Source organism: Ailuropoda melanoleuca, chromosome 6 (assembly GCF_002007445.2).
Source record: "Ailuropoda melanoleuca isolate Jingjing chromosome 6, ASM200744v2, whole genome shotgun sequence".
Classification (NCBI taxonomy): domain Eukaryota; kingdom Metazoa; phylum Chordata; class Mammalia; order Carnivora; family Ursidae; genus Ailuropoda; species Ailuropoda melanoleuca.
This window is the reverse complement of record NC_048223.1, coordinates 16,737,376-16,764,016: the sequence shown is the minus strand read 5'-3', so window position 1 is coordinate 16,764,016 and position 26,641 is coordinate 16,737,376. Positions and strand designations below refer to the sequence as shown.

The 26,641-nt window shown below is 37.9% G+C and overlaps 1 protein-coding gene across 10 annotated transcripts in view; it reads left to right on the top strand.

The window, feature by feature from the left end:
- Window positions 1-26,641, top strand: part of NEK11 (NIMA related kinase 11) — a 231,332-nt gene that overhangs the window by 1,757 nt on the left and 202,934 nt on the right. For all 10 annotated transcript variants that reach the window (XM_019803185.2, XM_034662010.1, XM_011229202.3 and 7 more), the window contains one exon: window positions 1,205-1,474. In XM_019803185.2, coding sequence (XP_019658744.2) covers window positions 1,305-1,474 — 170 coding nt within the window. In that variant the 5' untranslated portion in view covers window positions 1,205-1,304. The remainder of the gene's footprint in view (window positions 1-1,204; window positions 1,475-26,641) is intronic.

The following is a 26,641-nucleotide window of genomic DNA, read 5'->3' as shown; positions in this document are numbered from 1 at the left end:
CCCACATCAGGCTCCCCTGCTAGGAGCCTGCTTCTTCCTCTCCCACTCCCCCTGCTTGTGTTTCCTCTCTCGCTGGCTATCTTTCTCTGTCAAATAAATAAATAAAATATTTAAAAATAAATAAATAAAGCTGATTACTAGAATACTTCTCACTGACATCAGATAAAACTTAGCTAATTAATGCATTATTTCAAGAAGAAAAATGCTGTAAATGGACATTTACTGTTTATGTTCTAATCTGAGGATTTTTGCAATTGTTACAGCTATGTGAAGCCTGTTGGTCATGTACCCCGAACTACACAGATAGCATCTTTTTTTACCATTAGACACAATAAGTTTTTGTCTTACAGCTTTGGAATAGTTGAGGATGGAAACTTGACTCCAAGGCATAGACAGTCTTCAATTTAAAATCATGTTTTCATAGATTTTAAACAAAACCCACTTTTCATGATAACTAACAAAATATTTTACATGTTGATGAAATAAAAGTGATTTTACTGGGCATACACTCATATGAAACAGTCCTACTTTTCATAATCCTGCTGTACATTTATAGCTCCTTAAGGAATTATAACACATTTATATTCAGCTCTCATTACAATACAATTTGTGGTTTGATCTGCATTTGTGACACTTCCTGTTTTCAATCCAGAGAGATTACTCTATACACAGTGTGTATAATAACTTCAGAAACTGGACCAGAATTTTTTAGGATGGGAAAAAATTTATTCTGAAGTCTTTCTTCCTCTTCGCATCTATTCTAATAAATGGAAATACCATGGTTTAACGTCTACAGAAAAAAAATTCTATGCAAATTTCTAGTTTAATCCTAACTCACTATTTGTTAATCAAAACAGACATAAGGGGGGAAGAATTACAAAAAGATTGATGCAAATGTGTAGATTTAAGGAAATTATAATATTCTTATATTTGGATTTTTTAAATAGGTGGGGAGTATAAATCTTAAACGGATTGTTTAACTGTAATTCATTTTTGCCATGTTTAGATGTATGAGGGAAGGCTCTCTTCTTGTGAAAGACTGTCTTCTACTAGAATCTGCCATTATCACTACCTTTTCACATTTTTCTCTCAAGTCATTGAATCCACTATTCAAGGTGCCGGTATCAATGTCAAAAACTTACACTTATTGTAAGGAATAATTCAGCATTCTTTACACCTGATCTCTGGTCTTTTCACTTTTAAGGGATTGACCAACACTACGTGGATGAATTTGGCCATTTTCTAGGAGAATTGAATGTTAAATTTCTATAAACAAATAAAGCAGTTCTCTCTTGTTTGGAGCAATGCTGAAATTCCAAGAGGCTGCTAAGTGTCGGAATGGATCAATAGCCATTTCAACTTATCCAAAGACCTTGATTGCAAGAAGATATGTGCTTCAAGAAAAACTTGGTAGTGGAAGTTTTGGAACTGTCTATCTGGTTTCAGACAAGAAAGCAAAACAAGGAGAGGAATTGTAAGTAAAAATACTTCATACAAATTTTTAGTTAGCTGCCTTGTTTGCGTAGCTCTTAGCTGATTAGGAACATGGAGTACCATTTGCTCTTTACATTTAAGATTCTAAGAATTTAGTAAGCGGTAGAAAAGCTTCTTGAATGGTGTCTTCAGACAAGATTTTTAAAGGCATTTCAGCAGGTGATTGAAGTACCCAAATGACCTAGAAAAGGAACACGGGGTAGATGAAGTGAAAATATCATTTTTATGCATACCAGAGTCTCAATTACAACATTGCTTCCACTTAACTTGATTGGGACTTCTTGAATGAGAAAGTAAAAATTGTTTATAATGATGGCAATTTTAGAAATGTTATTAAATGCAAATAAATGGTAATTCACACTTGAGGTGAATAGGGTGTACTAAGGGAAATATGGTATTAATTTTTTTGGCTTCTATGAAGGAATTTTTCAGTCTGTAGTCATACAGCTCTCAAATTAGACATTGAAACCAATCAGGGGCTCCCATCTAAAATTAGCTTAATAGGGGTGCCTGGGTGGCACAGCGGTTAAGCGTCTGCCTTCGGCTCAGGGCGTGATCCTGGTGTTATGGGATCGAGCCCCACATCAGGCTCCTCCACTGTGAGCCTGCTTCTTCCTCTCCCACTCCCCCTGCTTGTGTTCCCTCTCTCGCTGGCTGTCTCTATCTCTGTCAAATAAATAAATAAAATCTTTAGAAAAAAAATAAAATTAGCTTAATAATATTGAGGACCCTCTTGTTATTTCCTTTTCTTTGATTTTGATCAGACCCTTAAACTTTCATGGTAGAGAAAAACTCAAAATGCTGTTGGATGGTATGTCTGTTACTTCTAGCTTGAAGTTGTTTGAATTTGCTACAGTGAAAAATTAGTTGTAATTGAAGTTCAGATGAGAAAGTTGTACATCAGAAACACAAGAAAAAGAGAAAGCAGAAAGAAGAATGACCCAAGACATCAGTCCTTAACTTCTATCCCATAATCTATTCTTTTTTTCAGAAGTTTTGAGACTACTCTAAATTCTTTCAGTTTTTGCCCATTGGATTTAAAACCAATGTGATAAACATTTTCCACTTTTTAATACTACGTAGGAATTATAAAGTTAAATATTGATGCTACTATTTTTTTTTCAAAATCAACTTTTTAAATGGTCTTTATGTCCAGAATTTTAAAAAGTAATTATCTAGAATTTATATTTTTCAATAAATTCCTACATGAAGAATGGTGACAGTGCTGGCACTTTTCTGGTGTCCTTAGAGCATGCTTCATGACTCCTCTCAAAAAGAATTCTTTTCCATAAATTCTAGAGGTATGATTCCAGCCATGTAGAACAGGATGATAAATTTCTGAAAATTACTAGAGTACCTTTATGGAAACATTGAGAGTAAGACCGAAATCTGACCCAGAATTTCTAAAAATCACATTGTAAATGATGTGGGGCCGTAAGCAGTCAAGAAAGAATTCTTGGGACATTTTTGGTGCAAAAAGGTGCTTTTATTATAGCACAGTGATAGGACCCATGGGCAGAAAGAGCTGCACTTCTGCTGTATGAAGCTGGTGGTTATATGGTTAATGTTCAAGGGGCGAGGAGACGTGCAGGGAGTATTAGATTATAAATGTTTTCTTAAAATTTTTACTTGTAAAACTACTTTTGTAAGATTTCTCTGGTGCTTATCATTCAGCTTGATATTAATTATCAATGAGATATACAGGCAGTCATGAGACCCTTTAAGAATGTAGCAATCGGGGTGCCTGGGTGGCTCAGTCATTAAGCGCCTGCCTTGGGCTCAGGGTGTGATCCCAGCGTTCTGGGATCGAGCCCCACACCGGGCTCCTCCTCTGGGAGCCTGCTTCTTCCTCTCCCACTCCCCCTGCTTATGTTCCCTCTCTCGATGGCTGTATCTCTGTCAAATAAATAAATAAAATCTTTAAAAAAAAAAAAAGAATGTAGCAATCAGTATGTATTTGATCCTTATCAAAACTATGCAGGCTATAAATCAGCCTTCAGGGCTAAAGGTGAACATTTTTCTGCTTCTATCCCTGGTCATAAAGACTATATCCAATTTTGTTTTTTTTAGTGAGTGAGGAATGTGAAGAATTTTATGAGAATTCACAGGAGGGCTAAAAAGTTGAACAAAGGGATGTAAGTAATATATATGAAGACCAGACTTGAAAGCTTTAGACTTGAGATATGATGGGTGAGAAAAGTGTGTAGGCGTTGGGTGCAGGGAGAGAGAAATGAGAGAGGAAGGGGCTGGTTGGTTGGGAAGTGATTTGTCAGTAATTTTTCCTGGACTAGCACTACTGATCTGAAAACACCTAACTTGAGCCGAATATGGCAGATGAAGCCTAGGTGTGTGGAATGAATCCAATAGTGAGGATAATTGACAAATTATTTGATACCAGAAAATCTAGTGTAGAATCTCTTGAAAAAGAGTCATTCATCATCAGAATCTCTACAACATATTGCCTACAGGCTACCTTCAGCCTTCAGATGTTTTTGGTTTGGCCTATTGAATAGTGTTTCCTTTTTAGTCTAAATTAGTTGCCAGTGTTTAAAAATGGGCAGTCTCATAAAAATCGAGCTTTTCATTTCTCTTGGAGAAGAAAGTAAACCAAAAGATTTGGTGATATTTGCTAACATATGGGCTGGAGGTGGGTAGCAGCTGCCCCCTTTAGTTAGACCCTGTGCTCTTTAATTCTCCATGTGCTGCCACTCTTCACTGTCTCTTATACACAGCTGTATCATACCTTTCTACTACCCGCCTGTCTTTGTAGACATTTGATTTTAGATCAATTGATTTTAGAACGCTCTGCTAAAATCGTGAAGAATCATGGCTATGGCTACTCACAAAATCCTAGAATGTTGGCTTTGGAAGTGAACAGGTCAAGATGTAAAGCCAGTCTTGTTCTTAGCTATAAGATTAAGGTTATGCAGTTTCCTAATCTGAGCTTCAGTTTTCTTATCTGTAAAATGGATATAATACTTCATAGGATTGTAATAGGGTTAAATACGATATCTATCATATAAAATATCAAGATAAATAGATATTATATAATAAAGAATATATAATATATAAATATAAGATATATTTATAAGTAGGTATAAATTCATTTGTAAATAAATGTATAAAATATAGAATATTATCATATTACCTTATGGGTATCATTCATAGCAGTTGAGATTCATCTTATTTGTAAATAACCCAAGTTAAAGGAATAATTAAAGGAAGCCTAATAAAACTTTTATCTAGTCACCACCCAATAACTGCAATTGGCACTCTCTGTTAAATGGAAGTTTTTCTTTTGCATTCTACTTTTAAGAGAGAAATCCCTCAAAGCAATCTGATCTCAGACATGTGATTTTAAAATCTTATTCAAGGATCTTTCTTGAGATTGTAGCAATTCTGTTGTCATCTCTCTTTCTTTTTTTTTAAATCTCTATGACTGTCCAAAAGCAATTGATCCTCAGAATGTTGACCTGTCAGCTACATAAGAGAGCAGCTCATCAGTGATTATGTTTAATGCATGTACAGAGGCAGGAAACTAAACTCGTATTTTTTTAGATTCTTTCCCCAGAGTGTTGACAATTGACTCTTCAGTTTGTGAGCAAAGCACATTAATTAGTACCACCCATTCGCCAAACAATTTGATTATATAAGGTTTTAAATTGTGCTTTACATGCTAGGCCATAAACATAGGGAATTGGTTAATGTCAGAGATGGGTAGAAAATAATACTTTCTAAAAAGATTTCTATAATGTTTTGAATGCTGTTCCCTTAATATATCACAGTAGATCTGACTCTATTGTTTTGCAGACACATACACCTAATCTTTTGAGATTATAAGGAAAGTATATCATAAGCTTATATACCAGACTATCTCTTGGTATACCTAGTTAAAAGAGTGACTTGGATTTACTATGAGTCTGAGATGGTCCATAGTACACTTATTAATAGCCCATGTGATATCTAGGTTTATGTAATATGCACTTTTAATCAAAGAACTTAACAAAAGGAGTAGCTATTCTTTTCCATCAGAGTTTTGCAATTTATCATTATGCCACTTGGGGGCATCACTCTACCATTGACATTTTTCATATACTGTGAATTTGTGCATTTTAATTACAATGCAAATACCACATTCCTTTATATTTTTATTGACTTTCTGCGTTAGCTATGGGATTAGAAAAAAGTTACAGCCATGACATTTGGTTAATGTGTGTTTGGGGAGAGTTTTCTTTTTGGCATAAAGATCTGGCATTCCTTTTTTAGTTATCACAGTAGAATAAAATTAAACTTAAAATGAGTATTGAATGGCATAGAGATTTTTCTATGCCATTCTTCATAATGAAATTTATAAAACAATATTTCGGAATATTTTCTTTCAAAATTATAGAAACTGGTCTAATGATTGTGAGAAGCTGAGCTGAAAGACTGAGTTGGCTTTTTATTTATTTATTTATTTATTTATTTATTTTTTAAAGATTTTATTTCTTTATTCGACAGAGATAGAGACAGCCAGCGAGAGAGGGAACACAAGCAGGGGGAGTGGGAGAGGAAGAAGCAGGCTCACAGTGGAGGAGCCCGATGTGGGGCTCGATCCCGTAACGCCGGGATCACGCCCTGAGCCGAAGGCAGACGCTTTAACCGCTATGCCACCCAGGCGCCCCCGTAAATATTGTTCTAATTCTACTTCATAATTTTATATTTTTGTTAAGCTGTCAGACCCTTTTTTAAAGCAAACCCACAGAGTTGGATAAGCTAAGAAGTTCTTTGGCCCTTAGCATAGTAATAGAAAAGAGATGTTGAGGACGTAGGCGTACCCTAAGATACATGATTAAACTTGTACATGATTACTTAATACATGATTAATCATGGCCACAACTGCAATGAATTTCAACATTCATCTTATCAGCACAGAATTCTGGTTATAATGGTGTTTTAAATTTCATCAACTTAAAATACAGTGACATTATTATTTAGAGTTGATTTTGTGCTGTAGTCTTTTAGTTTGTCAGCTAATAAGTATTTATGTATTAAACCTTTACTTTGTACTAAGCACCAGTGAGGAAACTGAAGCAATAGCAGCTAAGGCTTGGCCCTCAGGAGCTTCCAGTCTAGAAGAAATATACAATTAACATACATAAAACAACTGGCCAACAGTATAACGTTTAAACGTGTGTGTGGCGGGTTGCTCTTAGAGATGTTGGCCACTGTCCAGATCCCTTCCTAGCTACCTATTGTCTTTATTTTACTAGTTTCTATGCATTATCCAAGAGCTTTCATTTTTCCCCCTTGGTCCTGTCCATGTAAATACCCAAATATTTCCTTCTTTAACTGTGTATGTGTACGCTGGCCTTTGCCTAAGTATCGTCAGCATGGTTAACATGGAAATACTAGCATTTCTTCCTAGTATCAAATGTCTACAGCATGAGATAAGGACCGGAGTTAAATGGGAAGAGTTACCAAGTCCTTAGAGAAATATCTTCAAACCCGGGCCCTTGCCTCCTGGGAGAGCTTTTGGGCCCGTGGTAGAGCAGATTTTTATAAGTCCTAACGGGCGGATTTCCCACCCAGCCACAGAAACAGAATGGAGGAGAGGGGGCTAAGAATTGCTGCTAGAATTAGTTACACTGACAGCAGAGGGGAGAGGTCCCTAGACCCTAAGAGTAAGGAAGGTGAAAAGTTACAAAGATGCAACAACAGTAATAAAAATAAATAAAACCCCACAACAGTCTGGGTCCATTATTGTCAGATAGCTCTCCTAAGCCCAGTCTCTCCTAACAGCATCTTAGACTTATGTCCCAGTTCCAGAATGTTCTGCTGAGATACAGTCATCAATGAGGCTGGGGCTGAGGGGGTCAGGATCTTTGAAGGACAAGCCATCATTAAAGCACCACACTAGGATCCAGTCTTCAGCTTTTCATCTTAATATACCTAGAGATGTCAGTGTTGGTAGGGGCTCATGTTAACTAAATTCAGACAAGACAGATCTGTAAATCATGATGCCATTTTTTAAAAAAGATTTTATTTATTTGACAGAGAAAGCACAAGCAGGGGGAACGGCAGGCAGACGGAGTGGGAGAAGCAGGCTTCCTGCTGAGCAGGGAGCCCGATGCAGGGCTCGATCCCAGGATGCTGGGATCATGACTTGAGCCACAGGCGGACACTTAACCTACTGAGCCACCAGGCACCCATGATGCCATTTTTTTAATTCAGGGCCTAGAATTAATAGTATCTCTTTTTGTGTTCCCTTCCACCATTTTCTGATGAGAGTTCTGGAGAAGCTGAATGTCTAATCAGAGGTGAAAATATAACCAAAACGAAGTAGGGGGAATAATTAGACTATTTGCTTAAGCCAAATAAAGGATCTCTTCCTCATGACAGAGAACGTTGTTCCAAAGTGACCATTTTTCTCAGAACTGTCAGACCCAGGGAGTATCTCCTGAATAGCTCTGGATGCATATACATTTAGGGTACCTCCTTTTCCTGTAATGAAAGTAATGTGCATATGTTTTATAAAAAGTGCAGGTGTGCATAAAGCGGGAGAATAATCTGTAATCCTGCTACCCATCTCTGGTCTTCTTTCTGTGTGTTGACAAATATTTATTCACTCTTCTAAAGAAACATATGGCATTGGTCACAGTGGTTGCCTCAGAGATGAGAGTGAAGGAGACTTACTTTTCACTGAACCCTTTTTGTACATTTGGAATTTTGTGCCATGTGTAAGATGTACCATTTGTAAGAACACCCACAGAGTAAATGAAAGTAAAAAAAAAAACTCCACATGTTCATTCAACGACCATTGATCAGTATTTGCTGATCAACTGCTCTTTAAGCAGTCTGGTGGTTCTCAACCTTGGCCAAAGAATGGAATCACAGTATTTTAAAAACACATGTTCAAGTCATACCCCAGTATCTTGTTTTATTTGGGCCACACCCCAGGCATCTGGATTTTTGAGAGCTTCCAGGTGATTTGAATGTGCAGCTAGGATTTAGAATATCTGGGCTAGTGAGCGAGAAGAACACTAATTGTGTAATCGTAAGAGTAAAAGTAATTATAAGCTGTCATATCCATTGTGAAAGGAAAGTCTTGGTTGCTGTGAGGTGTGACAGACCCATGGAAGCTGGCAGCATGGTGCTGGATTAGGCAGGGCTTCTTGGGAATGCATTGTTTCCGCTGAGACCTGAAGGAAGATTACGAACCAGCCGGTGGTTTTCTTACGTTACCCGGCATCAGAATTGCCTGGAGGGCTGTTAAAATGCAGATTGCTGGGCTCTACTCCCAGAGTTTCTGATTTAGCAAGTCTGGGTGGGGCCTGAGAATTTGCATCTCTACCGCTTTTGCTGCTGGCCTGCAGACTCTACTTTAAGGACCACTACACTAGACAAAAGGGTGGGAGAACAGTTCCCCATTCAGTTTATGCATAATTTTGCATCTTTTTTTTTTTTGAAGCACTAAAATGTAGGTATTTTCCCATGTTATTAAGTACTCTTAACAAAGTGTCATTTTAAATGCTCGCATAATAGTCCACCATGTGGCATTGATACCAGTTACTTCCCTCTTGTTGGATATGTTGACTCTGGTAACCTTATTGAAGTAGAAGTAAAAAAGTATTGTACCTTTTAGCATGCTCAGAGATTTAGTATGATCGTTCCAGCATATCCTTTCTGGCATAACCCTGGAAAACTGATGAAGAACCAAGCTTCAATCACTGAGAAGTGATGGGCATTCTGTGCCATTCAGCGGAAGCATATTTGGGCCAGTTATGAATTATGACCACATTTGCTGACATGCTGAGTTGTAATTAGAAAAAAAAAGGACTTCATCCATTTTCAAATTTATTTTTGACACAGTGAGAAGTAGAGAAATCAGTTTTCATATTGTATGGAGTGAACTTGAAAAGCCTTTCTTTCTGTGTATAAGTTTTCACTGTTTATAAAAAAGGACATTTTTCCTCTCAGTGAATTAATAAATTGATTATCGTAGCCTGACAGTGTCAAAAAAAATAATTAAAAATGAGTAGTAGGTCTTCAGAATGCATAGATATTTTATAATATTTGAAACAAGCTTCCAGTGACTCAGAATGTGAGAGTAATTTTCTGCTATTTAATAGCTGGTGGCGTTCAGCAAAGCTAGTGCTTATATATCGCACGTACTGACAACTATTTATGGATTTCTGTGTGATTTAATCATTTTAACATATCCTTATTTTCAGTTTTTGACTCATTATAAACAAAACATTAGTAGATTTAATGAGTCCAACTTTGAGCCCATTTTATGTACTCTTATTAAAGCTATTATTTCTGTATTATGACCAGGCGTTCTCCCCAGTGGGTATCTGTGTTGGGAGGACCACGTTATTGAGTAGGCTGAGCTAGTTTAATAGGATTCAGTGGTTATGCAGTGGAGTTATGAAAACAATTTGGAGGAAACTGGATTTCTTTCCATTTTGCCCTGCGAGAAAACAGTTTTCGTTGTAGTGATCAGGTCTTTTTCCCTTAAAATCATTGATCTTTTAGGAGAGATTACAATATGAAAGCATATTAAAATTTCGTTTAAAACGGCTGGTGTCCTGGAGGATCTTGTGCATCAGTTCCTCTTGGGTAAATGTGGGAAGGGTTCATTTGTACTTGGACTTCACTTTGGGCTTTGCCAGTTCTCTGTAATAAAGTCAAGCCCCTGAGCGTCTGGCCGTCTTACAACATTTAAGGTTTGAGAGATAGAAAGGAAAAACAGAGAATACAATGCAAGGGTGCACAGTTACTTTGACTTATCTCAATCATGGTAATGAAGCCAACATTTTGGGGTAAATGATTTACATTTTCCTGAGGCTGCTTTGTTGCATGTATTAGCATAAAAGAAGCCATGAGCTTCTTTTCTGGTTTTTAATATTTTCCAATGAGAGATGACTAATAAATAAAATATTTTAGGATAAGTAGGATGCAGGGAACCCCTCAGTTTCATTTTGGCTTGGGCAGGGGGCCAAAAAAAAGCCTGCTTTGAAGACTGAATCACCAAGAAGCATTTAGAAAGAAAACAACAGCACACAAAAAGCCTTTTTTTAAAATGCTTTTTTCCTTGCATTGCTATTATTTGAAAGAAAATAAAAGTGAATTATTGAAAATACCACAGATGGATTATTGACAGGAAAAGAGTGTAGGCAGATTACTGTGGTATATTTATTAGATTTTTAGACTGCTTAAATTCTTTGCTTATCCCACTCTGTTCTTCTGTTGTTTTGTTGGATTTGTGAGCAGGGAAGCTAATGGTTTTGCTGACACTGAATAATAGCCTAGGAAATAAGGAATATTATTTATTTAAATATATGAGATGGGGGGATATCTAAGTTATTTTGGTAAATAATAAAATAAAAATGTAACTGGATATGCTGATCCCTTTACATTGTTGACTACCCCAAATTTTTAAAATAAAAGATTTGTGTAAGCCTCCTATTTTAAATGTTATTTTGTCTCATTTATTCAATAAGTGAAAAATTTTTTAAAAGATTTTATTTATTTATCAGAGAGAGAGGGGGAGAGAAAGGGAGCACACAAGCAGGGGGGAATAGCAGGCAGAGGGAGAAGCAGGCTTCCCACTGAGCAAGGAGCCCGATGTGGGGGTTGATCCCAGGACCCTGGGATCATGACCTGAGCCGAAGGCAGACACTTAATCAACTGAGCCATGCAGACATCCCCAATAAGTAAAATACTTTAAGGATGAGTGAGTAATATGCAAGGACAAAACTATGTGTATACTATAGTTCAACTTTTTTCCCCTAATCAAAAATGGACTTTTTTCAGAGAGATGAGCTGATTTTTAATGGATTCCAGAGGAACCTCAATAACCAAATCCAGGGTTGGTTTCAGAATATTTTTCAATATTTAATCTCTAACTTCTTGACCCAAAGCAAGCATGACACCCTTAAGTATAATCTATAACTAGCCCTTCTTGTTTTTGGTTCTTTTCAAGCAGACTTCTTGTGAGACTTTTTTCTCCAGTAGCTTTTGGTGACTCAAGCTGCCCAGCACTCTGCCTGACATAAGGCAGGTGGTTCCCCTGTATCTATCACTTACTCCAGCAGGATCAGCTTTATCATCCACCTTTAAAGTACTCGGAATGAGATACACCTATAATGTAAATGTCAAAGAAATGAGAAGGTGGAAAGCTCTCAGATTAAAATTAGTTTCTGGGTTTATTAGTTTATTACTCTTGAGCCAATTTTCCTGGGGAAAAAGTTGAGTTGTCATGACATCCATTTCTAAATAGTGAATTTAGAGTGATGTGCATGACTTAAAAGTCAACAGGGGAGAAAACCAACCTTTATGTTACTATTAGTTTCTTGGCCAGTTATTGCTAAGCTTAGTTTTTGGAACTAGTGATTTGCAAATTTATATTTATATGGGAAATAGACATAATTGACACCACAAAGTCCTCAAAGTAGCTTGTGTGCTACACTAATTATGTATCATGTAAATAATTTCATGTAGTGTTAAAAATAAGCAGTTAATATTATATGACATTCATTGCTTTAAGATACCATGAAACTGAGTTTCCATTCCATACTTTAACAAGAACACAGTCCCTTTTTATTTCTCAGCTGCTTTCGTGGCCCCTATTACCTGACACTTAGAAGTATGAATAAACAGTTATAAACCTTTGAATGCTGTAGAACATACTTGGCACAGCAGTGCTCTTGTTTAGTAATATGTGAAAAACCCACCTGAAGTTTAGTTATTGAAAAAGCAAACCCTGGGCATGAGGAAACTTTGGGGATGATGGCATGCTCATTATCATGATGGTGGAGATGGTCTCATGGGCATATCCATATGTCAAAATTTATCAAATTAAGTACTTTAAATACGTGTAGTATACTGTATATATATATATATATATTTTTTTTTTTTTTTACCAATTTTACCTTAATAAACGTGTTTAGAAATGTAAACCCTGGACTATGATATATGAAAGCCTCTAAGATTGTTAAACTGGTTGATTTTGCAATTGCTAGTGATAATCATTGTGAAATTGGATAGTTTAAGCTGAATGTGGCTTTCTAATCTTTGGGTTCAGACCAGTCAATTTTCTTGTTTTTAGTTCAGAGAAAAATTACAGGCTTTGCTTTCATGACCTTTATTGAGCAAGTGAGGAAGGAAGTTTTAATTGTATGTTGATCCTCTTGTCATGTGTTCTAGGTTTCCCAATTTCTAAGAGTGGAAAATTTGGAATATTGAAGCTTTGATTAGAATGTGTCTGGGTGGGGCGCCTGGGCGGCACAGCGGTTAAGCATCTGCCTTCGGCTCAGGGCGTGATCCCGGCGTTATGGGATCGAGCCCCACATCAGGCTCCTATGCTACGANACCTGCTTCTTCCTCTCCCACTCCCCCTGCTTGTGTTCCCTCTCTCACTGGCTGTCTCTATCTCTGTCAAATAAATAAATAAATAAATCTTTAAAAAAAAAAAAAAAGAGAATGTGTCTGGGTGTTATATGCACCTGATGAATAACTAAATTATACCTCTGAAATTTTAGTAATATGTTTACCTAATAATATGTATTACCTTTAGTATATGTTACCTAAATTAAATTTAAGTTAAAATTTTTTTTATGAAGAGTGTGTTTGGGCATTAGATTCCTCAACTTCTCCCATATATTGTGGGCCACTCAGCATTTTCATTAAATCTTGATGGACGTTTCCACTTTTCTTTTAGTTTGGAGAAACCCTTAAAAACCTCATTAGGTTCCCTGCCTTCCCTCAGGGGAAATCTGAGGAAGATTTTTGGTCCAGTAGCCCTCCATTGCCTTGCTCCCTTCTCTCCCATCTCGTTGGCCTTGCACAAATGCAGGTACTGCGGATTTGGGGGCAAGATCAGCCAGTCTACTCTTTATGAAACTGGATTTGCCATATCAGCTGCTTTTAATTCATGTTCTCTTTCAAAGATATTTCAGTACTATGATTATTGAGCTCTAATGAGTAGTTTTATTATTTTTAGAATTGTTTTACAAAGGAAAATTTTAAGAAGGATCAATGACAGATGTGATTTGCAAGGCTGTTTAACAATACTTAGGGAAGTAACATTGCATCAAAAACTGGGGATGTACTGTATGGTGACTAATATAACAAAATAAAAATTATTTAAAAAAACAATACTTAGGGAAGTAAAGCATTTGGATATTTGATATGGATGGGACTTGATGCGTATCTGAAGGAGACTTTTAGTAAGCCTTTAAAGAAGTTGAGTTTTGAGCTCATAAGCATGAGTTACATTTAAAAGTTTTTGAAAACTGAGAAAAACAGATAATTTCCTCAAGGTAGAGTTTATATTGGCGTTATTTTGCTGGCCTGGCATACTCTTAAAAACTGTGTGTATGTATGTCTGTATACACATACACACATGGAAACTATATATATGTATATGTGTACACACAGAAGTGTGCGTGTGCACGCATGTGTGTGTAGACATACATTCTTGATTTTACAGTGTTTTTTTCTCAACACTAGTTTCAGTAACAAAGGTTGTACTCGCCTGATAACAAATATCCTTTGATGGATGAAGAAGTCAGGGCTCAGTATTTCATAACCGCACTTAGACAGACACTAGAGTACCCTGTGGGGGTTTCTACTTTATAAAAATTCAGAAGGCATTAATATGGCCCCTTGTTGAAAAGCCCATACCGAGAGGCACTAACTATACCCATGCCTCTGCAGCGTGGGGTAATTGTGGGGTGTCCCCTTGGCAGCTGCTGCTGGCTTCTGTTATGCCATTAGCTAGGCTCACTCCAGGATTCCTTGGAAACTGTGTGCCTGCCTGAATAATTTATTACCCAGTGATCAATTATTCATAACTCATTATTACAACCGAAATAAAACCTAAAACCTCAAGGTGGAATCATTCTGCCACTTATGAATACCCAGCAGGTCATCAGGGGATTGTACTAGAGTCTGAAGTCCATGCGGTTGCCACTGCCTGTTGTTTCTCTGAAGGGATTCCAGAGAGAACAGCCTTCTGAAACGGATTCAGAATGGATGAGAGCAGTAACAAATGACTCCCTGCTGGTTGTGCTGTATTGGTTCATCTGTTCACACTGTTTGTCTTTTTAATTCTGGCCTTATTTACACCTAGAAGTAAAATTTCAGTTTAAGAGAATTTCGGAGACGTTTATGGCACTGTTGGTTTATTAAACCACTCTTAGGAAGTAAACGAGGATACAAAACTTGTCCTCAGAATATCTTTCAGGGTATAAGATGCAGGTCCCTGTAGTATGTTTTACCGACATTAGTCATACTACATTTGCTTGTTCCATTAGAGTTATATCTGTGTTGTATTTTATTTATTTATTGGACCATATCTTTAATATAAATAAATGGCACATGTTTTTTTCACATATATAAAAAGCATTTTAATAAAAGTGCTATGAAAGTATAACCAAAAGAAACTTGTTATTTTTTTTATTCAGGAAGTATAATAGGACATTTTTTGGCTTAAGCTAGACTGATTATTCCTATTTTTTAAATAATCACCAAGCTTTTAAAAATGTGTTGAAAATAGTTGGAGAGTTTGAAATTCCACTTACTTTGGGCTATAAAGCAGAGGTTTGCCCTTGGGGTTTGCCTTGCCCTTGAACACTCTGTCATGGAAGAATGGGTAGAAATCTCTGATGCTTCACACTTGGGGTTGCCATTTTAGTATTGTGCCACTTTCTGTGTGGTCACTTCCAAAAGTAAGTTAGTACTGATTTTGCGCATCAGAGTTCTAACCCCAGCTTATAGATAAAAGTCCCAAACTGTTGAGCAAGCATTTTTTAGTAGGGGTTCCAGATTTTTTTTGTGTTGAGGTTTGTTCTTCAAATGGAATGAAGGCTATATGTTCAAACAAGTTTTAAATGGCCTAAACCCATGTCTTTCACACTAAACCATGTATATGATGTCCAGATGATGCAGCAAGCAGGAATTTAAATATGGATATTGTTTAATGTATGGGTATTTAAAAAAAATTAGGCCAGATGTGAATATATCACAGAGTGAAAAATGTACATGATTTTTAAATGTTTAATATAATTTTAATAGGTTACACGTTCATATGGCTTAAAAAATATAAAAATATATACTGTTCAAAGTCTCTTCTCATCCCTGTCCTCCTTTTGCTGAGTTCCCATCCTCTTCCCCAAAAGGTAACCACTGTTAAGAATTTCCTATGGATTTTTCCAGAGTTGCCATATGCATATGTAAGCAACTCTGGAATTCTTATTTTTGCCCTTCATGATAAAAACTCACATTTTACACAGTTCTGTTTCATGCTTTTTTCATGTGCCACAATATCTTGGAGCTTTTCCCATGTTAATATTAGAGAATGTTCCCATTCTTCATTTTAACAGCTGTATAGCATATTCCGCTATATGGCTATACTATAATATATTCACTTTCCTGTTGATGTACATTTGGGTTGTTTTTAATCTTTCGTTGTTAAAAACACTGCTGCAGTGAATAATCCTGAACATTTGTTATTTCACAAACATGGCACTATTTGTTGCATGAATTTTAAAAACAAAGCGTGAGATTTCAGATGTTCTGCTTTGGCAAGTCCCATCTCAGGGGTCTGAGTTTATCCTTCTTTGCTCTTAGAGGTATTTTGCTGGAAAAGTTTGAGAAGCACCACTGGAAACTTGTTATTGAGGCCTAGTGGTGGGATATTTTTCACTTTCGGAAATAACTTTGCTGTGAAGTGATAGTGACAACAAAGTTACTTTGCCATCCTGTGTTTCCTGGAGGTGATGTAAGAAAATACATGTAAATCTGGTGGCACATTATTTATAAGCAAACATCACATTGTAAAATTGTCTAGTTCGCTTGTAGGCATTTGATACAATGAAACATCAATAGCTATGAAGCACCAAAGGGTGGTACCTTTGAGAATGATAATAGGTGTTCTGTATAAAAAGGAGTTCCATGATTAAGTTTAGAAAACACTTGGTTCCACAAAGTTAAACCAGTTTTTTTTTTTTGTTTTTTTTTTTTTACTGAGGGAGTCTTCACAGAGTTAAATCTGCTGGCGTAAATTATGACTCTTCAAGAGCTTTTCCCAAACTTGTTCAACCACTGAAATCTCTTTTTTTCCAGGCCACTCTTGCTAGCACTAGAGTAGCAAGGAGCCCAATTTAGGAAATGCGACCCGTGCTGCACACCATGGGTACATGTTGAAATTAGTGGTTGTGAACTTATGTTGTATTTAAATTTACGAAAGATTTAGTAAGGGGAATAAGAAGGAAAGTCACTATTTTGAAACTGACTGTCATGAGCAGCAGATGGTGGTAATGTAACATGCAGACCAACTATTAACACACGGCAGCATTTCCAATGACAGTATTAATTCAGGGTCCATAATGTCATCTTCATTTAATTACAGTCTACCAATATTTTAATTTCACTGGTCAAATGAATAAAAGGCTAAAAATATGTCATTAATATACTTTTAATTTCTTCCTAGGAAAAGCACAAGTTGGCTGAGAAATAAATTTGGGGAAATCTTTTTATTTCCTCAGACCATTTTAACTGGCATGGTTTAGTTTTTCGTGTTATCTTTGTATTACATGGACATTTCCTAGTTTATGGGTGCACAAAGATGTGTGTGTGCTGTGTCTTGAAAGAAAAAGCCATAAATTTAGCCAGACTTAACTCTCCTCTGTCCGTGAGAATGGCAAAGAGCAGTTTCATTCAACAAGCATCTAGCTGATAGCTGCCCAAGAGATGAAGCGGCTACAGTCATTGTCCTCCAGAAAATGGCATTTAGGCTGAAAGTTGGATGTGAACTCAAATAGCTCTATCAGAAGGGCCACGAGGTGAGAGGGATCAGGGTCTCTGAGAGGCTGAGAGAGATACAGGTCACTTCCATTCTTCTGAGGTCTATTAAATATAAAACTGTATGAAACAGGGCAACAAAAAATGGGTGTTTTAAATTTAAATTTAACACCCCCAAATTTAATATGCAAAAATGCAATGCACTGTGACTATATTGCTCCCAGGATAGTTACAGAATTAATATAGATTTTAATTCCTGGTCTATTACAGTTGGGGTGGCCCAGAAATGGGAAATACATTTAAAGCTGTATGGGGGACATCTTTCCGAACTGTCAGTGTGTCTGTGAGACAGAGGGTGTCATTTTGCTTGGAGCTCTTGTCAACAGTCAACGTGTGAAGCACTTCATGAATCTGCAGCACTGAACAGAAGGCCGTTTCGGCCACTTTGGGATAAGCCCTGATGCAAAAGATAAACCTAGTCCTTTAGTCCTTCCAGTGAAAGACATCTGGACCCACTTGATGGACATGGAATTGCTGAAAATGGCCCAGGGAGGGGTTTTACAACTTAGATTGGTGAGTGTCCCCTGATATGGAAACTACAGTTGGAAATGACCTGTCAGAGGGGCACTTGGGCAGCATTGCACCCTGTCCCTGCCACCTCCTCGCTCCAAGTTAGTTAAACTTGCTTTACTTCTATGGTAGCAGAAAGACGAGCCTCGGGCAAGGGTGATATCTTAATAAACTGGCCAGGCCATGTTACCCCTGGGGACAGGAGAGCCGTGACATCTTCCTCTTCCCTGGGTGGGGAAAGGATCACTTTTTTGATTTGAAGATCTGTCATGCCAGGTTCTACAGGAAAAAAAAAAAAACCCAAAGGGATCCAGTTTATATCAGCCAAGTACTTAGTGCAACAGAATCATTCAGTCAGTAACAATTAGGAAGCAGTGTTTACTTTAAGTAACGTGCAATGTAAACTCCTTCATTCAGTTTTTGGTCAATGGGAAGATCGCTAACCATATCAGGTGCTGTCCTAGGCATGGGATACAGCAGCAAACCAAGTCATGTTCTCAGGGAGAGGACATTCTGGTGGGGCTGTGGAGAGAGAGAGACAATGAGTAGTGCTATGAAAGATAGGCAATGATTTAAGTGGTATGGAAAAAAATAAAACGGAAGGATAGGGAGGGTGGGTGGGTGTCTATCTGATAAATGCTAGTAGATTGTATTATGTTTGGTGTTAAAATGATAGTACATAGTGACTGACAGAAACATCCAAGACAAAAGATCATTGGAAGGAATTTTGTAGCAAAACCTATCACTAAAGCTCTTGTTTTTCCAGTAGCAGAAGGACACAACCTTTCTCCATATGCTTATGTTTCTGTGTCTGGGCAATAGTGCACAGAAACCAAGTATGCTTTGTGTTATTCAGTTCCTTTTCCCTGGAGAGTTGGAGCCATTTTACAGGGGAATAAGGATGACTGTGTATTGAGAGAAGTGGCCTTCAAGTTTTCTTCTGAAGGATTTTAACCTCATTTCACTGCCTCGAGGTCACTGGAGACTTTCATGATATCTCTGGCTAGATATCTCTCTCCATGTCTGTCTCATTGTGTCTTTCTCTCTGCTCCGCAGAAGAGATTTGACACTGGATGAATAGATGCTATGGAAATGGGATGGGGAGATCTCAAAAGGGATAGCTGTCCCTGTTCCTGCCCTTGCAGACAGGGTCTCCCTAGATATGTTAGGAGTTCGGTATTTTCAGAGGGGCATTTAGCTTTTCAGGCTTTGGCTTCATTCATTGCCTGAAAAGATTTTGTTTCTGCTTCAGTGGCCAGCACACTTAGTGTTTTCCCCTGGCCACAGTCAGTGATATGGAGGCCCTAAGGAAATTCCTCCAGTTGGGGCCTGAAAATCTCCAGATACCTTCATTAATTGATTCTTTGGGGGAGCAGATGGATCTAATGTGCAGTGACTACTGTTTATTATTCTTAAGTGTTACCCTGAGATATGGGTATTCTCCCCCCCTCCCAAAATATGGGCTATGTGTTTCAGTGAGGGAAAATGTACACTCATAGGAGTTTGAAACTCCTATGAGTGAAGTCCCTCTTGGTCAGAAATCATGGCAGTGTGCTATCTACGGTTCTGGGAGAGATAGAAGCTTGCTGTTGTATGCCCAGATGTAGAGCTGGGTCATCAAGGGTCCCCAGTTTCTTCCTTGCAAGAAGATAATAAAGAGGGTCAGAACAGATGCCCTCCACAGAGGCAGTCAACCTCTCCTGTCTTTGGTCCCCCATTTGAGGGAAAGCAAAATCAGCCCTGGATCAGGGCTGTTCAGACACTGAAGAATCCGCTCTTCAGAGGTCTGAAACTCTTGGTGTAATATCTAGATATCACTTATCATTGTATTTTATGTAAATAAAACCCATTGACTCAGCTCCATCTCTTGAGGTCTCGAAATTTCCATCCCGGTTCCCTTAAATAACTTATACTATAATATAGACAAGACCCCTAGCTTGAGATCCTAAGACTGTCATTCCTATTAGCCCCTGATCCTCACAAACGTGTCTGTCTGGGTGATGAATTGTCCCAGGGTACAGCTGAGGTGTTGAGGAGAGGTGATTAGCTCAAATCTGCACTAGAGAACTGAGACCAAATGTCAGATTTCCTGGATCTTTACTAAGGATTTAACCATTACATTTTGAAAACAAATTCTAATTGATTAAAGATGAAGTTTTAAACTTTCTTTTGTCTTAATTTTCTGTGACTATAAAATCGATCAAAGTTGATCCAGAAAATACCAGACATTTGTCTTTTTATATTGTTTCCCATTAATAATAGTATAACTTTACCTTTTAAAAAGAATAAGTACTTAAATAGCACTGCTTTGTTTGATTTTGCAGTTCCATAAGGATGGCTCATATGAAAAGGTTTTTAAAAATTCCAGGTAAACTACAGGGTAATACTGATCTCTAGTTTAGGAGAACTTTTAATTGACACTGAAATGCATTTTCAGTTCATTTTAAGCATTATTTTTCTTGGTTCCTATGAAAATATGTTTTATTTTTTTATTTTTAAAAAAGATTTTATTTATTTATTTAACAGAGGAAGCACAAAAGCAGGGGGAGAGGCAGCGGGAGAAGTAGGCTCCCCACAGAGCAAGGAACCCAATGTGGAGCACGATCCCAGGACCCCAAGATCATGACCTGAGCTGAAGGGAGATGCTTAACTGACTGAGCCACTCAGGTGCCCCTGAAAATATGTTTTAGCTCATCAAAACTACTATGCGTTGCTTCACATTTATTTCAGGGTAGTTTTTCTGGAGCTGGAGATTCAAATACAAGAGGAAATTTTATTATACACGTTAATTTCATTTTTTACATGCATTCTTAAGAGGGTAAAACCATTATGACTCAGTAGTTATTTCCCTGACATAAGTTAGAAATTTAGAAGTGTAACCCATAAGAAATAAACCTGATTTTAAAATGTTATAAAAAACCCATCAGAGAGTCTTGTCATTCACTGAAGCTCTGTCAATGTGCATTTAATTTTTCCATGTAGCCCTTGCAGGAACTGAACCAAATTAAGATCCGTCCACATGGTGTGAGGTATATGTGTATCCAAGTATGCACAAGGTGGATTCCCATCTGATTAGCTTTTTCTACTGATTCTAGAGTTAATATTTAAGTGGCCCCACTGGTGGTAGCATTGCTCTGAGCACCTGATTTGCTTCAACAGATAAAGATGTTTCAGTTCCTTTAAATATTCCTATGGCCTCCTGGCTTCCTCATCTGTAATCATTGTCTTATACCCCTTCCATGTTAAAAGCATTTATAGCAGTGATAGACACATAGAGGATTGGCAGGTTTGAGCCCTTCCTCGATTTATCAAAATGTATAAAAGTAAAATAGACCCAGTGACCAAGAATGAGGTTGATTAGTTTAGCAAGAGTCAACTATAAATAGCTTTTATGCTTGAATAATATAGGCGGGACTGGCTACATCATTTGTGGGGCCCAGTACAGAATGAAAATGCAGGGCCCTTTGTTAAAAATTATTAAGAATTTCAAGCCAATGACAGCAGAACACTAAACCAAGCACTGGCCCTTCTAATCATTGGTAACAATTTCACTTCTAGATGTACACCCAAAAGAAAACATATGTCCACACAAAAACTTGTACAAAAGTGTTTAGCAGCATTATTCATTGTAGCCAACAAATGGAAACAACACAAATGTCCATCAGCTGACAAATGGATAATAAAATGTAGCGTGTGTGTGTGCGCGCACGCATATCTGTATCTCCATACAATGGAATGTTGTTTGGCCATGAAAAGGAATGAAGTACTGATAAAGCATAGATGAACCTTGAAAACATTCTGCTAAGTTAAAGAAGGCTGTCACAAAAGACCACATACTGTATGATCCATTTATGTGAAATATCCAGAATAGGCAAATCCACAGAAACAGAAATCACAGGTTAGTCGTTGCCAAGAACAGTGATGTTGTGGGGGTGGGGAGTGACTGCTAATGGGTAAGAAGTTTCTTTGGGGATTGTATTAGTTTTCTAGACTGCCATAACATAAAACCACAGACTGGGTAGTTTAAACAACAGAAATGTATTCTCTTTCATGTCTGGAGGCTGAAGTCCAAGATCAAGGTGCCATCAGAGTTGGTTTCCTCTGAGACCTCGGTCTTTACCTTCTCACTCTGCTTCACATGACCTTTCTGCTGTGTGTGCATGCTCCTGCATGTGCCCTTCGTGTGTTTCTCTTATAAGGACACCAGTCGTATTGGATTTGGGCCCAACCCTAATGGCCTCAGTTTGACTTTATCACCTCTTTAAAGACTTTCTCTCCAAATAACCAATTATATTCTGAGGTATTGGGAGTTGGGACTTCAACATATGAATTGGGGGGGCAGGGGACAGAAAATTCAGTCGATACCAAAGATGATAAAAATGTTCTAAAATGAGATGGTGGTGATGGTTGCAAACCTGTGGGAGTATACTACTAAAACCACTGAATTGTACACTTTTTAAAAGTGAATTTTATTGTAGGTGAATTTTATCTCAGTAAAGCTGCTATGAAGAAAAAATAAAAACAAATTGTACATGGCTCTTGCTTTCAAAGAGTTTACAGCCCAGTTGTGTCAACGAGGATATAAAGAGGCACTTTCAACCCCTTGCAGGGTAGGTATGCTAGATGGAGGTACACTTATCCCATTTTTATGGAATGGAGAAGACCTTGTAGAAGACAGAGCATAGGATCCAAATCTCACAGGAGGAATATGAATCTGGTAGACAGAGGTGTCCAGGCAGGGGAAGTAGAATGAGTGAAGGCATGAAACCCTGGGATGTACGAGAACTGTAGGGTGTTGTTATCCTGTCCCTCCTTAGTCTGTCTGCTCTCAATATTATCAATGTCTTAACTGCTGGATAGAGGTTCAATTACTAATGAAGTAGAAAGAGTCTTGGCTTTAAGTCAGACTCTTCTGCATTCATATCTTAATCTCTCCACTTACTTTGGATAATTATCTAAGTTAATTAGCCTCAGTTTTCCCATCTGTATGATGGAGAAAATAATAAATATTCTATATGATTATTAATATTAAATATAAATATCAACACAGCAAACATTTCTAACACATTTTCATAAGTTATTGCTCAAAATATATTAGTTCTGCCCCTCTCATTTCTCTGTTCCTTGGGTAACCTGATTTTAGCACTCCTAAACATCTTAATCATCATTCCTTGGGCTGACTTTGGTGACAATATTTCTTTTGAAATGAGTTTCCCAGGCCTGATGGAACCAAGTATATTGATACAACAACCTTTCATACATTTCAGGATCAGCTTGGAACCTCAGGAGCTCTTAGCAGTCACATCATATTGGTGTCTCATATGGAATCTTGGGGTCAGCTATTCTTCCCACAGAATGGTCAGCCATTTTACTCTTAATTGTTTCATTCAGCTTAGATTTGAGAATTTGATTTCCCCACCTGTAACTGTGGAACTTAAGGTTTAGTCTTGTGAAATTTAACTTGGGTGGTTTCAGCTCACATTTCAGCTTCTTCAGTTACTTTGAAAAATTGACTCTGCCTGTCTGCCTGTGTCTATTGATTATGCTCCCTGGCTTTGTGTCTTCCACAAACTTGGTCAATATGTCTTTTTGGGTCTTCATCCAAGTCATTAATAAAATGTTGGTGAAGATATTGTTAGGGATGGATTCTGATAGCAGCATGAGAGGGAACATCTGCAAAGTGGCCTGAGACCCAAGACTCCAGCATGACTGGTCTGCTTGTTCAACCAGCCTTGAATCCACATGAAGATTCCATATCTCCCATATTAAAAGGATATCACAACATTCTTCTCATTGACATCTGTTAACATGACTTCATCAGATGGGCTGAAATCATGATATACCATGACTAATTGCTTCTCTCTCATCAACCAATCAAATAACTCTCTCACAAAAAGAAATTAGGTTAATTTAGTATGGCTTATTTTCCATAAGCCCATGTGAGTCCCTGCTGGCCGCTGCTTCATGTTCAAAATGCTCACAAGCCATCTGTTTAATCATCAGTTCTTCAGCTCTGCCAGAGATTCGTGTCAGTCTTCTTGCTCTACAATTTCTGAAAGATTCTTGTCGTGAAAATTGGAACATATACTTTGCAGGGGGTGGGGGTCAAGAGAGCACCTCTCCCTTTTTTCCTGGTTATTCAGATGATCAACCTTGGTTCAGAGAATATGTATCTTTGAGTTGTGTTCCCAGTTGTAGTTCATTTGTGTCTCACTTTGTAAATTCAGAAATCAGGATCCCATAGTGGGGAGGTGCCCAGGATTCAGAAGTGGGGTCTCAGTTTCATTATTAGTAGGTGTGGTTTGCCGCTTAATTGACTGTGTCTTTAAATGAAGGTCTATATCTTAGTTTCTTCATTTCAGAAGTGAGGATTATAATAGTCTCTTAACACAATGCATGGTGCCAAATCATCGGTCCTTACACGGCACTTGGTATTGTCATAATTGACACCAGTATCACTATTTTAGGGTTGGATGTTTTCTTATGATTATCTCATACCTTGGCCTGTGGTTCTCTTTTTAGGATATTTATTTCATCCTTTGAAGGTGCATGCTAATTATTTGTCTTCCCTCCCGCTGCATTGTAAGCCCCTCAAAGGCAGAGGCTGTGCTTCAGACAAGTAGAATGTCTTGCACAGTGCCGGTGCTTTATATACATGTACCAAATATAGAAACTGGGATTAAGGTAAGAGTTGAGAAGCCTTTCTTAAATTAGATATCAAAGTGCATTATTCCATATGTAAGTTGGAATTCTGTTTCTGAATGAGTTCTATTTAAAAGAATCTCTGATGTCATCCTTGGGGACACTGCCACTGCTATGTGTCTAAAATGAAAACTGGCTTATATCACAAAGGATCCGGATATTGAAATACCCTCTTGTCAGAGGCAAGACATTACCATCAATAACAGCAACAATAGTAGTAGTAATGGTAATCATCATACATTCCAAGAAATTTGGAATTCAATTTGAAGTTCAACTGTAGCCACAATTTTTGGCCAGCATATCTGTGTTCTCCTTTTCCCTGTTTCTTAGTTCCACCTACTCTTGCTTGTCTCAATTTTCTGTTTTATTATGTAAGTTATATCAAGTCCTTTGTGGATGAGGCTAAGTAGAAATACATTAAAGTAATAGATTATGTAACAAGACGTGTTCAGAGGGCCAGTGGGCAGCTGTACCTTATCACTAGTAGAAACCGAGCAAGAGAAAACCAATGCAAAGTGCAGCTTCAGGATGTGGGCCAAAACTGTAAGGGAGGTTTTGCTAATGGTGTTTTAAAACTGTCTTTTGGCATTTTGGGGTTTCGGGATCCTCTTCGTGTTGGCTATGGAATATTCTCAGGAGGGTGTGTGGTCAAGTCTCACAGCCTCTCTGGGTCCCAGGGTCCTTATCTTTAAAGTGAGGGGACTGGACCAGCAGCAGTTTCCAAATCTTTGTTGTCCAATGAGATCTCATGCTTTGTGGGTTGGGAGGGGAATACATGTCCTCTCGTTTGGGCTGCTCTTCAAACCCTCCCTACCGCCAGGCCTTTAGAGAACTCTGGGGGCTCTTCCACACTCAGCCCTGGCAGTCTTCTGGACCCCTACTGGCTCTAAACTTTACTACTCAAAGTGTGGTCCCTGGACAAAGCAACAGAGGGCATCACCTGGGACCTTGTTAGGAGTGTGCAGTCTCGGGCTCCCCTAGGCATGTTCTGGAACAGATTCCTGGTGATGTGTGTGCATGGCAAAATGTGAGAAGCTCTGCTCTGAGATCCTGTGTCCCTTCCTTGAGGCTTCTTCAGATATCACACTTTATGAGTCTAACAGGTTTTTTTCTTTCATTGTGTGAACTTAACACTTTGATTTATCCTCAAATAAATTCTAGAGATTCAGAATCTCTAGAAACAGTGCTGGTAGAAAGCCATGCCTAAGACTCTTTTTAGTGTCCTTTGCTCTGTGCTGTGACCTGAGGAGGTGGTCTCCTGTGCTGAGTTCCTGTGGACTCCTTGCGCAGGTGGGACAAAATCTGCACAGCCATCTCAGTGAGGTCAGCAAACATGAAGGTTCTGAAGCACTTTATTTAGCCAGGCTCCCCTCCACCCTCATGACTTGGAAATAGGAAGACCCGTGTAATCAGAGACAGACTAGTCATGTGTCCCCATCTCCTCCTCTTACACAGCCGACTGTGACTTTTTGTGCATTGCAAATCAATGAGTGCAGCCATAAGCTGTCATTCAGGGACACTAGATCCTTCCTAGTAGTAGATTCTAATTTGGCCTCTGTTGGTAGATTAAGCCCTGGCTTTCTGGTGCATAAAAACAGATTTTTTTTTGGCATAAGCACTACTCAGCAAAAATGTGAGACCCAGAAACAGTTGCTTAAACCTGCTAATGGAAGTATGCTAATACAGAGCTTCATTTTCCTCCCTTTTCACTTCAAAATTAAATATAGTAATCTGCTTTATGCTGTAGTCAGAATTTTAGTTTAAGTCCATATATTATGATTACCAAATGATGAAATGGAGACTGAAATTTAGAAATACCGACTTTTTGTTATTTTACCTGTCTCAGTGTTAACTTGCAGTCAACCAGCACCTGCTATAAATAAAATTAGGGGACTTTATTTCACTGAAACCCTAGATTATTTTTTCATTTTGTTTTTTTAGCACCAACCTTCTTCTTTCCTCGATCATAATTTAATTCCACTTTAAACAGGGTTTATCCTATGTTGGTTTTTGCCTAGTCAAGAAAATGGAGCTAATCAGTTTTTGTTGCTTCTTAAAACTCAATTCGTCACTGTATCTTGATTTC